The sequence below is a fragment of the Myxocyprinus asiaticus genome, chromosome 4, assembly GCF_019703515.2.
Source record: "Myxocyprinus asiaticus isolate MX2 ecotype Aquarium Trade chromosome 4, UBuf_Myxa_2, whole genome shotgun sequence".
Classification (NCBI taxonomy): Eukaryota; Metazoa; Chordata; class Actinopteri; order Cypriniformes; family Catostomidae; genus Myxocyprinus; species Myxocyprinus asiaticus.
In genome coordinates, this window is record NC_059347.1 from 57,877,501 (window position 1) to 57,892,684 (window position 15,184).

The 15,184-nt window shown below is 34.8% G+C and overlaps 2 protein-coding genes across 8 annotated transcripts in view; one reads left to right on the plus strand and one right to left on the minus strand.

The window, feature by feature from the left end:
• LOC127440017 (NAD-dependent malic enzyme, mitochondrial-like) overlaps positions 1–15,184 on the minus strand; it is a 714,514-nt gene that overhangs the window by 157,191 nt on the left and 542,139 nt on the right. The gene's annotated exons all lie outside the window — the stretch shown is intronic.
• The window catches only part of LOC127440020 (PDZ and LIM domain protein 5-like), a 65,999-nt gene that overhangs the window by 45,762 nt on the left and 5,053 nt on the right, over positions 1–15,184 (plus strand). For all 5 annotated transcript variants that reach the window (XM_051696386.1, XM_051696387.1, XM_051696388.1 and 2 more), the window contains 3 exons: positions 7,183–7,277; positions 7,785–7,959; positions 14,926–15,106. In XM_051696386.1, the coding sequence (XP_051552346.1) occupies positions 7,183–7,277; positions 7,785–7,959; positions 14,926–15,106 (451 nt within the window). The remainder of the gene's footprint in view (positions 1–7,182; positions 7,278–7,784; positions 7,960–14,925; positions 15,107–15,184) is intronic.

Consider the following 15,184-nt stretch of genomic DNA (forward strand, 5'->3'; position numbering starts at 1 on the left):
TAATGTGTGTGTTGTGCTGTAATATGAAGAGAGATACTTATAACAGCAGTCAGCTTATTCTCAAACTCTGTTCTTGTGAATTTAACGATGTAAAAGTTCACTTATTGCACTATATTGTATGACAAGAGTGACCTGAATGATATTTAGTTCACATGATGTTTTCAACTTTTTAGCTTCTGCTTAAAAGTTGCTGATTGTCATTTCTGAGCTTTGAAATTTATTTTCATTTGTCATCATCAGTTTTCCTTATATAGCAAAATTAGAATAAAGTTGATTTTATTTAAAAAATAATGTCCTGCCTCATATTTCCTTCTTTGTTGTGTCGTCTTTTTCTTTGTTCATCCCTCTGTTTGTTATTAAATCATGTTTGCCACTAGATACATTATGTGAACAGAAACATAATGACACCCTTTCCAAAGCAATTCACTCACAGTTAGTTCTGTTCATGTTTTAAAGTGAATAACTTGAGTAACTTATTTTTTAATTTATTTTACAGTCTGTTCCTCACACAAAGTTATCGTATGGCTTCAGAAGACTTGGAATATAGCACGAGTTGTGTTCTCTACTTTCATAATAATTTTATGGTCCTTTTTTTTTTTTTTGGACAGTTTTGGAGCTTGAGTATGTAAATCACCATCCACTGGAAAAGAACAGCTTAAGCATTATGCACAATATATCATTTTCTGTTCCACAGTACAAAAAAATAAAAATAAACAGTCATTATTACAGTGTAATAATTGCTAAATTACACTGGCAGCCAAAAGTTTGGAAAACTGTACAGATTTTGATCTTATGGAAATGAGCAGGTAGAATTCAATGAAGCTGTCAGCTGAGGACATGTGAGGCATCTATTTCTCAAACTAGAGACTCTGATGTACTTATCCTCTTGTTTAGTTGTACATCTGGCCTTCCACATCTCTTTCTGTCCTTGTTAGAGCCAGTTGTCCTTTGTCTTTGAAGACTGTAGTGAACACCTTTGTATGAAATCTTCAGTTTTATGGCAATTTCAAGCACTGTATAGCCTTCATTCCTCAAAACAATGATTGACTGATGAGTTTCTAGAGAAAGCTGTTTCTTTTTTTCCCATTTTTGCCCTAATATTGACCTTAAGACATGCCAGTGTATTGCATACTGTGGCAACTCAAAAACAAACACAAAGACAATGTTAAGCTTCATTTAACGAACCAAATAGCTTTCAGCAGTGTTTGATATAATGGCAAGTGATTTTCTAGTACCAAATGAGCAATTTATCATGATCACTCAAGGATAAAGTGTTGGAGTGATGGCTGCTGTCTAGATTTTATCAAAAATGACTTTTTTTCAAATAGTGATGGTGCTCTTTTTTTACATCAGTAATGTCCTGAATATACTTTATGATCAGTTGAATGCCACTTTGGTGAATTAAAGTACCAATTTCCTTCCGAAACAGCAAAATCTGTACATTATTCAAACCTTTGGCTGCCAGTGTACATTTTGATGAAAGATTATGGAAACAAACATTTTCTTTAAAATAACATGCACTGATAAATTGTGCTTGCTTGACCAGGATCGTGTATTAAAGGGATAGTTATCCGAAAGATGAGAATTCTCTCATCATTTACTCACCCTCATGCCCTACTCACTTTCTTTCATCGGCAGAACACAAACAAAGATTTTTAGAAAAATATCTCAGCTCTGTAGGTCCATACAATGCAAGTGAATGGTGACCAGAACTTTGTAGCTCCAAAAATCACATAAAGAAAACACAGAAGTAGTCCATAAGTCTCCAGTGGTTAAATCCACATCTTCAGAAGCAATATAGTAGCTGTGGATGAGAAACAGAACAATAATTAAATCCTTTTTTACTCTTAATCTCCACTTTAACTAAACAGGCACCACATGTGACTTTCAGATGTAAAAGTGAAAGTGGAGATTTAGAGTAAAAAAAGGACAGATCTGTTAACTTTTGATCTGTTTCTCACCCATACCTATTATATCGCTTCTGAAGATGTGGATTTAACCACTGGAGTCTTATGGATTACTTCTATGTTTCATTTATGTGATTTTTAGAGCTACAAAGGTCTGGCCACCATTCACTTGCATTGTATGGACCTACAGAGCTGAAATATTCTTCTAAAAATCATTGTTTGTGTTCTGGTGAGGAAAGCAAGTCATACACATCTGGGATGGCACAAGGGTGAGTAAATGATGAGAGAATTTTAATTTTTTGGGTGAACTATCCCTTTAAGAAAGTAATTAAATTTGAATTTCAAATAATCCAGTAGGTCTGGGATGTTTCAGCTGCAGCAGTTCTTTTGTGTCACCACTAGATGGTGGCAGTGAGCAGCATTGATTCCATTATCTGGCACCAACACAACTATTGTATTACTGTATTAAACAATTAGCATGCAGGGCAGGAACTATCCATTTTATAGTATATAGTTTTGGCTAATTTGATCTTTTCAGCTGCCAATAAGGATGTACTACTGTCAGCTCCATTAAACACATTAATATACACATAATCCATTTGAGGCAAGGAAAGACCACTCAAATAAATTTTGTTCCAGCCTCAAAGAAAAATTACAGAGATCTCAGAGACTTTTGCTGAAGTCAAATATTCTCAATGAAGCTTCTCAAATATTTTTCCTGAGAAAAAGACCCTAGCAATCTCACACGTCTCCTATAATGTCTCTCAATAATGTCTCAAACTGTGCTTAGATTTGCCAAGTGACCAACGTCTACAATCGAAAGTAAAAGATCTCCATATGAACTCAAACATTTCTCACCCAATTCTTCTTTTGCTGAGTTTAACAGGTCACGGATCTTTGTGTGCACGATGGAGAACTTCCTGTTTGTGGTGGTGATTCTGCTGGTATCATTCGATTAGCCTGCTGAGCTGCCTCACTCTGATTGGATCATTTCCTCTATAATGAATCTGATTGGCTGAGATTGTTAACGATCTGTCTCTTAACAAGGAGACGGAAATTGTGTCTGCTTTCTGTACTACTAATGTGTTTATATAATAAGTTTGTTATCTGCACAACATAAAGTCAATTCACTTATGTGTGCTGTATCCTGAGTTATCCTCATTAAAGTGTCTTAGAATCGCTCTACTCTAGATAATCTCTTGTTTGTCTGCTGTAAATAATAATTATATTTATTTATCACACATTTGCAGTGAAATTCTTTTTTTCACATATCCCAGCCAAGCTGGGGTCAGAGTGCAGGATCAGCCATGATACATCACCCCTGGAGCAGATAGGCTCAAGGGCCCAACAGTGGCAACTTAGCAGTGCTGGGGCTTGAACCCCCAATCTTCTGATCAGTAACCCAGAGCCTTAGCCGCTGAGCCACCACAAATTAATTTTTTTAAATGAAGGATTGATCAACTTCACATACAAAAAGTATATACCATGTTAACACACAAATACCATGGTACATGAGCATTTAAATCATTCAGTACCATCAATAGTACCATAGTACCATGGTATTACCATCTGGTACCATCACTGTACTATGGTACCGCAACAGTATTTTTTGTAAGAATTTGACAAAGATAACTGAAAAAAATAGAATTAAAAATAAATAAATAAATTTTTCAATTTGAAAAATATATTTGAAATAGTTTAATTCATGTTTTAAAATGTAGTTAAATATATATATAAAAAAAATAATAATACACCAATACTTAACTTTAAATATTTAAATAATATCTGATATATATCAGTGTGTGTATGTGTATATATATATATATATTGCAGGCACTCTTTGTCAATTGCTTTTTTATATGTTTTCTAGGTATTATTTATTCTTCTTTTATTCTTAATCATTTAACAATTTATTTTAAAATAATGATATGCTTACGCTGTCTACCTAATATAGTGATGCCTTTGGCAGCAAAAATGTATTTTGACACTTAAGCCACATTTAAAATTTAATGACAAAATATCAAAGCAAGTGGCACCTGCAAACAAATTATGCTAAACCTTTTACCAACACTAACGTCACTTTTCTGAGCCATTTTTGCAATGACTTGAACCAACTGGTGTCGCAGTGATTTTTAGTGGATGTATGAAGTCAGTTCCCCTACAGTTCACACAGGTGTCCTTGCAGAGTAACCACAGGTGTATTTCAGCACATTAATTATATTAAATGTTCCACTATTTGACAACAAGAAAGCATCCAAATACTTTTTTTTTTTTTTTTTCCATTTTGAAAAGTATACATATTGTATTATCATTTAAAACTTAAATGTTTTGCTTGAAAACAAGTCCTACTTTTTCTTTAAAATAAATGCCAAACAATGGTTTCATTTTTTTGCTATTTAAGTGTGACATAATTGTCTGGATACTCTTTGGAGTCACTGTATGTGTATCTATGAAACTGTGTCAGTGTTTAGGTTCGGAATATCTCGTCAGTGTCCAGATTCCTAAATGAATGGTGGTTCTTTCGGTTGCTGTGGTCACTGTTGCCATAACATTCTGTCTCCGGAGACTTGTAATTAGGCAGGAGAGATTGACAGAGCACATTTGGTATGATGGAGAGTTGAGGTGCTTTGTGTGGGTAGAAATGAGAGTGTGCATACGTGCGCGTGTGTTGGCCACCCAAGATTTCAAGACACTCAGAGACAAATTTCTGTCTCCATGTCCATCAATTTTCACTTCCTGTCTGCCTAAATTTAAGCTGTTGGACAGCGCAGACAGCCCTGCTCACTATTTAATGAGTGTTATGATGGAATGTGTCACAGTGTGAGTTGTGCTACATTTGGCATGAGCCTGGGTTGTGTGTATCTTTGTCTGTGTTCATAATGGAATACTAGCATACTGCTCCATATGTCATACTGACTGCACTGTATATAATGTATATTTCATAGTATTTAATTTTTTTTTTTTTAAAAAAACAGTAGGGTACAAAGCAGTGCACAATGAGTGTGTTTACATGCATGTTCTTACATAGATTATGCTTAACCCTCCTATGGTATTGAAAAATGGCACCTCCCTTTGGTATTCTCGGTCATTTTTGACCAGAATGGACAGATGAGTAACCTTTTTTTTTTTTTTTTTTTTTTCTGATGATGGAAATTATACCATTTCTTATTCCCTGAAGTAAGAACAATAACATTATGCATTTCTTTTGGGATTTATGCTATTTTTATCTTATTTACATGCACATTTCTAAATTTTACCATTAATTTGCATATACAAATAAGCACATTTTAGATTTTTTAATTTTTATTTGGAACCTACACTTCTATGAGTTGAAACATGAAGAACATATGAGAATGTGACATAAATTGGAGGCAGATTGCTGCCATCTGGTGAACAAAATATAAATAACATGACTTGAAAACCATGTCATGCCAGTGACAGCCAGTAGATGGCTGTAGCCACCTACTGTGTAGTCTGATGGCTTGCTGAAACCTATCCCAAAATATGCATTTGGATATATATTTAGACATCTTCAAACTATTATTTGTCAAAGTTTATCATTTTATAATTGATTTGAAGTGTCAGTTTTTGCAGTGAATATCATTATGCTTGCAATCAAACCTGACCATGGTGTTACAAAGAGAAGACACAGAATAAGCATTTTTCTACCAATAATTTATTTCAAACATAAAAATGTAATAACTCAAAGTAAATGCATAATAATGTCAAGAAAATTAACATCAAGAAACAGAAATGAACTGCAAAATTCTGAAAATACAATAAGAGTATAAAACAGAAGAATCAGAGTAAACATTTTGAGGTTTCAAACTTTCTCCCTCCCATCTCTAGCCCTGTTTCTTTGACACAAGTTCTCCAGGGAGAAGGAGGTGTGTGTGTGTGTGTGTGTGTGTGTATCAGATTGCTGTCATCAGCTGAAAAAAAAAAAAAAAAAAAAAAACAAAACAGATGACTTGTAATGCCAACAATGACTGAAAGATGGCTGTAGAGCTCCACTTATTGATACCCTGGTTCTCTCTCTCTCTCTCTCTCTGTGTGTGTGTGTGTGTGTGTGTGTGTGTGTGTGTGCTTGTGTCCTGCACTGTGTGTTATTGTCTCACCCCTTCAATTCTTTGTGTGTATGTTTAGCATTGTGACTGATTGAATTTTATTTTTTTTGACAAATGTAAAAAAAAAAAAAAAAAAGTCTTTGTGTTATAGTCTCACCAGTTCATTTTGTGTATGAGTGGGTGTATATGTTTTGCACTGAGTATGTTTTAGAGAATCACCCTGCAATATTCTGTCTGGTTTTTTTCTGCATTGTGGCTGATTTATTGATTGTATTTGACAGATAAAAAAAAATTGTTCTGTTTTTTTGGTCTCTCCCATTCATTTTCAATGGTTGGTCAATTTTGTCCACGAATACCAAAGGCGTCGCTTTTCTATTTTTTTTACAACTACTTAGACTTGTCGAATCAAGCCCAATGTTTTTTTGTAATTTTTGCAAATGGAGGAAAAGTCACTAAGTCTTCTACTGCTCAGATAAAGGAAACCATTTTTATTAAATGAGAAAAATTTATTTCGGTCAAAAATGACCGGATACCATAGGAGGCTTAATAAGCCAACAACGTGTGTGGTCATGTAAACACCTTTAACAGTTTTCCTTTATCAGGGTAAGGTCATAAACGGTTTAAGAATAAACCAGTCGACACGGGTAGGTTTTTCCCCATTACCCCAATTTCGTGTTGCATGTAAACACCTTAACCGACATTCTTACTGGCTTATCCAGTGTGCACACATGTTGTGTACTTGCGTGTTTAGGCTTTGACATCAAAAGCAGAGAATAACACGATTATTTCAATTCTCATGCAAATGTGTTTTTCTTGCGTTATCGGATTGTTTTTAAAATAATCGCTGATTTTTGTTACTTATCAGTGTATTGGCATGCATGTAAACATGCTCAATAATAAACATTTCATCGATAAACAGTAGTATGCCACGTTGTTACGTGCATATTTTATTCATTGAGTGGCGTCCACATATCATTTTGGAAATAAATTCATATAGGTTTCATGAGATTCACCCAGTATATCATCTGTGTATTTCATGCATACTAATAATGTGTATACAGTGCACAGTATACATACTACCTACTATTTATTTTTTAAAGGAAAATAGCATGCAATATGCCACTCTGAACATTTTCTTGACTTTCTCTTGCACTCTTCTTGTCTTGCCCTCATAATTATAATTTGTGTGTGTGTGTTCATTCTTTCAGCAAAGAGCTTGATGATTCTCAGTCCAGCGCTCATATCACCTGTACCGTTAAGACGATGATCAAAGCCCCAGGAACGCCTGTCAAAAGCACAGCAGGTGAGACACAAACTCCTGCAGGGAGTGACAGCACACCCACCGACATCACATAACTGAAGCTGTAGTCTCTCACATGTCCAGACAGTGACCACAATATAATTTGAATAAATGTTGTGTTACATTCCTCCTGCATTGTATATACACTACCAGTAAACAGTTTGGACACACCTACTTTTCTTTATTTTAGAATAATATAATTACTAGAATAATAGTAAAGTCATAAAACTGTGATATAAGACAAATAGAAGTATGGGAATTAAATAGTGACCAAATGTTAACAAATCAAACTATCCTCTGTTATCTTATATTAATGTATCATCATTGACATAATGACTGTATATCAAAACTATATTCTATATTTATACAATAAGGTAAGAGAGAGTGTGATATATTGTGAGTATAGTCACAGCTTATGGGCATTGTTGGGCAAAGTGCAGAATATGTTCACTGTGTAGCATGAAATAGGCTGTCTAGTAAGGGTTTGTGTGTGTGTTCATCATTTTGCAGGTCTTGTCACTCCCACTTTTGGTGTTGAGAGCAACAGCATGCCTTTGGGCCCTGCTTTGGACCGCCCTATGCCCCGCCCACACCCCAAAGATGAAGCCTCATTGGTCCAGATGGCGGAACACATCCCTGCTGGAACACGTACTCCTATGTGCGCTCACTGCAATATGGTTATCAGGTAAAAACATGCACACAATACACATAAAATTGTGTGTCTAGAAATTTTAACACTGATCTCATTAAAAAGATCATATCATGAGAAATCGAATTTTCCATTACATTTTGAAATCAAAGTTCAATGCACTTTCAAAAATACTGCACAAAAAATGTATACAGTATGTATAAATTACTATAAAAATATATTATACTAAAGTCCCCAAACATAACAAACATTTATTGAAGCTAAATATAAAAAACAATTTTGGACTAAACTTCTGCAACTTTTCTGCATCAGACAGATGAGTACATTAACATATGAGCACTCACATTTGCACATCAGTGTCGGCTCTTCAATTTAGTCTGCTCAGTCACAGTGAGGTAATAAGGAGAAAGCTGTATAGATATTCAGTTGAAGTCAGAAATTTACATACACCTTAGCCAAATACATTAAAACTCAGTTTTTCACAATTCCTGACATTTAAGCGTAGAAAACATTCCCTGTCTTAGGTCAGTTAGGATCCCTACTTTGTTTTAAGAATGTGAAATGTCAGAATAATAGTAGAGAGAATGATTTATTTCAGCTTTTATTTCTTTCATCACATTCCCAGTGGGTCAGAAGTTTACATACACTTTGTTAGTATTTGGTAGCATTGCCTTTAAATTGTTTAAATTGGGTAAAACGTTTTGGGTAGCCTTCCACAAGCTTCTCACAATAAGTTGCTGGAATTTTGGCCCATTCCTCCAGACAGAACTGGTGTAACTGAGTCAGGTTTGTAGGCCCCCTTGCTCGCACATGCTTCTTCAGTTCACAAATGTTCTATCAAATTGAGGTCAGTGCTTTGTGATGGCCACTCCAATACCTTGACTTTGTTGTCCTCAAACCATTTTGCCACAACTTTGGAGGTATGCTTGGGTTCATTGTCCATATGCAAGACCCATTTGCGACCGAGCTTTAACTTCCTGGCTGATGTCTTGAGATGCTGCTTTAATATATCCACATAATTTTCCTTCCTTATGATGCCATCTATTTTGTGAAGTGCACCAGTCCCTCCTGCAGCAAAGCACCCCCACAACATGATGCTGCCACCCCCATGCTTCATGGCTGGGATGGTGTTCTTCAGCCAAACAGTTAAAAAAAATTTCATCAGACCAGAGATCATTTCTCCAAAAAGTAAGATCTTTGTCCCTCATGTGCACTTGCAAATTGTAGTCTATTTATGGTGGTTTTGGAGCAGTGGCTTCTTCCTTCCTGAGCAGCCTTTCAGGTTATGTCGATATAGGACTCGTTTTACTGTGGATATAGATACTTGTCTTCCTGTTTCCTCCAGCATCATCACAAGGTCCTTTGCTGTTGTTCTGGGATTGATTTACACTTTTTGCACCAAACTACGTTCATCTCTAGGAGACAGAATGCGTCTCCTTCCTGAGCGGTATGATGGTAGCGTGGTCCCATGGTGTATATACTTGCATACTATTGTTTGTACAGCTGAACGTGGTACCTTCAGGCATTTGGAAATGGCTCCCAAGGAAAAAGGTTTCTGAGGTCTTTGCTGATTTCTTTTGATTTTCCCATGATGTCAAGTAAAGAGGCACTGAGTTTGAAGGTAGGCCTTAAAATACCTCCACAGGTACACTTCCAGTTTACACCAATTAGCCTATCAGAAGCTAATTGCCTTAAGGTTTGACATCATTTTCTGTAATTTTCCAAGCTGCTTAAAGGCACAGTTAACTTAGTGTTTGTAAACTTCTGACCCACTGGAATTATGATATACACATTTAAAAGTGAAACAATCTGTCTGTAAACAATTGTTAGAAAGAATACTCGTGTCATGCACAAAGTAGATGTCCTAAACGACTTGCCAAAACTATAGTTTGCTAATATGAAATCTGTGGAGTGGTTAAAAAATTAGTTTTAATGACTTCAACTTAAGTGTATGTAAAGTTCTGACTTCAGCTGTAATTATTCCTAAACACCAGATGAACTGAAAAGTGTAAAATAATGGAAATTCTCTGCGGCTGTGTGCACTAGCACCTGCTGTTCTGCATCTCCTTTGTTCCCAATGTTAGAAACAAGTGCTATTTATTATTATGATGATGATGTAATTGATGTATTATTACATCACTATTATTATGATGATGTTATTTCTGATGTATTTTTATTATGTATGATGTAATTTGTATGCTGTAAGCAATAAATGACAGAGAGAGACAAGAGTTTTGTGAGTTGGGTCCTCTGTGTTGTTTTTTCTTTTCTTTCCTTTTTTTCTTTTTTATGCTTTTTGGGATTTTACCTTTCCTTTAGTGTGTAATATAGCTGTTTGTGCATGTTAAAGGTCTGCAAAGTTACGAAGCACAAAGTCCACTCAAAAGGGATTTATATTCTCTCCCACAGACAACACTGCTCAAGAACTACAAGAAACGGCTGGATTGTAGTCCAGCCATTTCTTCCACAAAGTATCTTCGTCACTATGTAATACATTTGCATAATGCCCGCCTAAGGGCTACTTTGTCCCGCCCTCAAACAAATGTAGTTATAGCAGAGGCCAGGATGAGTTGGGTTAGTGTTGTCGCCATGTCGAGGAGATGCTGTTTTCTTCACTGCAAAAGCAAAACCTCTATGTTTGGACTTCCAAAGGCAGACAAATTGAAGAATCAGTGGTTAAAATGAATTTTTACCACAATTCCTCAGCAGTACAACCACAATCAATGCCGGATTTTCAAGTCGGTTACTCATGAAAGATGGTGCAGTTCCCACTTTGTTGGGACAATCTTGCGCTCTAAGTATGCTTGATTATGTGTGGATGTATCTGCTACCAAGAGTTCAAAAGTGGAGTTTTGTGTTGTAGCTATGGTGTACATCCAGTGCACAGCTGTAGGCCTCTGCTAATCTGCTAGCTAATGATATTGTGTTTAAATAGTTTTGCTAATCAGCTGTAGGTCCACTTTTACCTACAATTGTGTAGAATTATGCAGATTGTTTGTCGTTCTTACTATCATGAATAGTGATCAATCCATGGTAGTGCTCGGCTAACTTGCTATGTAACATTATTTTTTTGGTAAAGGTTTACTATTCAGCTGTGGGCTGGCTTTTACCAAAAACTGTGTAACAAAATGGTCGCTCTCAAGAGTCTTATAAAATTACAAGCTGTAATGTTACGGCCACTATCCATGGTAGTCCACAGCTAACTTGCTCACTAACCGGGAGTAAGCCTCTGTTGTCTGTTCATATCTTGGATGAAAAATATTCGGCTACACCCATTCCAGCAAAAGATGACTAACTTAGATGCACTACGTGTCTTTTACTTGAAGCTTTGTTAGGTTCACAATAATCAACAGTGTACTTGTAAGAAAGCTATAAAAGTAAAACTAACCACTGTGAAACGTCCTGCTCAAGTCATGCTTGCGAAGGTGGTTCGGGTCGATCAGCTTGTTCTTCCAAACTTTCATTATTGGACTCAAACTGGTACGTCAAAAACTGACGCCACTGTTACCATATTTACAGTAGTGTTTACAGCTGCTCAGGAAGTCTGAAACTCAGTTATGGTAAGCGGTGTTACATTTCTGACACACGCTTTATGCAGTTGACCAATCACAACAGGCTAGGCCAGCTGACCAATCAGAGTAGATTGGGCTTTTTGGAAAGGGGAGCTTTAAAGAGACAGGACCTAAATCAGAGCATTTCTGCCAGAGAGGGAAAAGAGTGGCTGCACAATGTACAGTATGAGGAAAAATAATGTGTTTTTTGAACATTAAAGCATGTAAACCTATTCTAGTAGACCCCCAAAATAAAATAATGAACCTTCAGATGACAGAAACATATTTAAAATTAACAGTATTCATATATATATATATATATATATATATATATATATATATATATATATATATATATATATATATATATATATATATATATACTAATAACTGGTTCAACACAAAACTCACTTTAACTTCATCCTGCAACACCCAGCAGGCTCCACATTTTATGTGATGGTGGCTGGATAAATGCAATAAATGACAGAGAGAGGCAAGAGTTTAGCGTTTTATCAGTTAGGTCCTCTTTTTTTCTTTTCTTTTCTTTTAATAAACATTGCATTCAAATGACTGAAACTTATTTAAAATGAACAGTATTCATAAATAAATATAATATATACTATAAATAAATATAAATGATTATAATTAATAAATAAATTATAAAATAATATACATAATATTTTAAATAATAATATAAATAAACATATAATTAAATATATAAACAATATTAATATATATATATTTTTTTAACCCTAATTGTTTCAGTTTGTTTTTAACCATTTATGCAGTACATTTTGACTTGGATTGTTTCATGAATCTACTGTATCACAGTGTAATACATACTTTGCAGAGAGGTTGTTATTTAAGGATTAAAAACTAAAATAAGTTCAAAACTAAATTATACTCCACAGCAAACCTGCACCTTGTGAAAAAAATCATTTTCTTTAGTATTTTTGTACAACGTACTATTTTCTAGTAAAAATATCTAAATAGCCTTTAAACAAGAAAAACAATTCTTTAGAAACAGAATGGCATAAAATATTAAGTCTTGCTTTTTCAGAGAAAAATACAATTAACAAAATTTGGTGGAGTTTATGCTTAAAATAAGACAAAACTTTTGCCAGTGTGATAAGAAAAATAAAATAGTTTTCCCTTTTATTCAAGTTTTTTTTTTCTTACTCCATTGGCAAATAGCCTATTTTTTTTTTCTTTTTTTTTTTTTAATAAGCATAAATGTTACTAAATTTTTCTAAACAAGACAAAAAATACTCAGTTTTTTGCAATGTTACTTTAGAAGTCTTAAAGGTACACTAGAAAAATAATCCCTGCTCTTTTCATGCTAAAAGTCTCAGAGAAGGTGAAAAGCAATCAGGAAAAATTCAATTATGGCTGTTGTAGGAGAAAAAAAAAACTTAAATAACATTATAAATGGACCATATAAAATTTATGGCATGACTACTTTAATGCACATTGACAAAGGATATTGACATTTAGTGGTTTCATTTTCTCAGCACCTCAAGCGAAGTATTACACGAAGTAATATTCGTAGAGTCGCAAGGTCGTTAATAGAGTTTTACCTCTGAAATGCCACACATCATATTGATTATTTTTCCTGATAAGGTGGATTCAGTCAGGCATGCCCCCATATGACCTTTCTATTACACTTTATTTTACCCATTTACACACTTTCTCTGTTTTTCTAGATTTTCTTCCTCTACCTTTCTCTTTTCCTCTTTCGGCCATGGGACTCTTTCATTCTGAAAATGAGATGATTAGCTTAAGAGCGGAACAACAGCTGATATTTAACAACAAATGTCATTCTAAACTTGCCTCTTACTTTCACAGAGTGAATGGAGGCCACCTTATCCAGCAAAAAAAAAAAAAAAAAAACACACACCCGTGTAATGCACACCCCAAACGACAGACCGAATATCACACACTCACGGCGGCAAAGGAGATTGCAAAGTGCAGACTTAGTTACCACTCTATTACACCTTCTCCAGCTTCTCCTCACCTAAAATGTAATGTTACATTTATTAGCCTTAATTTAGCAAATTAAACCCCTGAAAACGTATTCCAAACGAGAGTTAGTATTACACCAGACTGTATCACACCGTTCTGTTTCACATCCACACAAAAGAATGTTTCTGAGAGCTTGATCTTTGCCGAAGCCATTAGTGATTAATGCAATAACTTATTAAAACACTAAGGATGGTTGGTTATGTCAAAATGTGTGACTTTTTGCCACCAATCTCTTTGGTTTCTTAAATACCAACACTGTTCACTGACAATCTAATGTATATTTCATACAAAAATGGTAGGAACTTTCTCGAAATGCAAGCTCTAATCTGATTGGCTAGCTTTACACAATTTTAAGGCATCACACTGCACAGAGTTTTTTTTTTTTTTTTCAGTCTTCTGGTAACAAAATCATGTTCACAAGGCTACAATAAGCACTTATGTGGAAGAACTAATCACCTTATGGGTTTCATTCAGAGTTTTTTTTTTTTTTTTTTTTTTGAGGCACTTAGTAGTAAGTTAATGAAACATATTAATATTTATTAAGTTAAATAAGTAATGAGTAAAATATTACTATTTAATTTGATGTGAATGAAATAAAGTCTGTGAGGTTGTGGAGGTTGCTGAAACTCTGCTGAAAAGCAAGTTTTTTCCGTTGTAGTAATAAAGTACCTTTTGTGTTTTTCGTCCATGGGAAATTTTTTGTAAAGAAATATTTTCAGCTGTATTTGTTGATTTTTTTTCTTCAGATATACAGCAGTACAGCTCATTGAATGGACTGTAGGTCTTTCCCTCACAGTTTAGTTTTTAAATTCACGTCTAATAAAATATGGTGTCTATCCTGACTAAGGTACAGCTTTGAACTATATTTCACATTACAGTCCACAAAGTCTACACACATTTTTCATTAATTTCTTTGTTTGCGGAGACTGCTGCATAATTATTTCATTATTTAACCCTTGTGTTGTGTTCGTTTTGTGCTAACATATTTTGTGTTCCCAGTCAAATGACTGGACCACTAAGATTGTTAATAAATCTCTCATATTGCATATATTATCACAAGATATTGCATTTGATCTTTTTTATCAACTTCTTTTGTAGTAATTATGACTAACAATGGTTTTGTACTCCATTTTTGAACATATTTTTAAAAACAATATATATTTTTATTGAAAGAATCATTAATTGAACTGAGCTTAAACTGGCCCAGTGGGGGGCACTCCCTGCAGGTTTTTCAAAATTTTTTATAATTACATAATAAATTAATAACCACTTGCATAATAAGAACAAAATAGGTGTCATTTTAAAGCTTAGAATCTGGACTTTATAATGCATATATATTGCCACTAAGCTTTATTACTCAATATATTACAATATATTACACGGCTGTGTATTATATTTTGATATATGTGTGTGTTTGTGTGTTGTTCAGGGGTCCGTTCCTGATGGCGATGGGAAAATCGTGGCACCCCGAGGAGTTCACATGTGCACACTGCAGTGTATCTCTTAGTGAATTGGGCTTTGTGGAGGAACAGGGTTCTGTGTACTGCCAGCACTGCTATGAAGAGTTCTTTGCTCCAACCTGCGCACGCTGCCAATACAAAATCCTGGGGGTCAGTGACTGTGTTTCATAAACATGATGCATCTCTAGCTACTTGTCAAATGTTTGAGCTTTTGGCTCGATTATACAT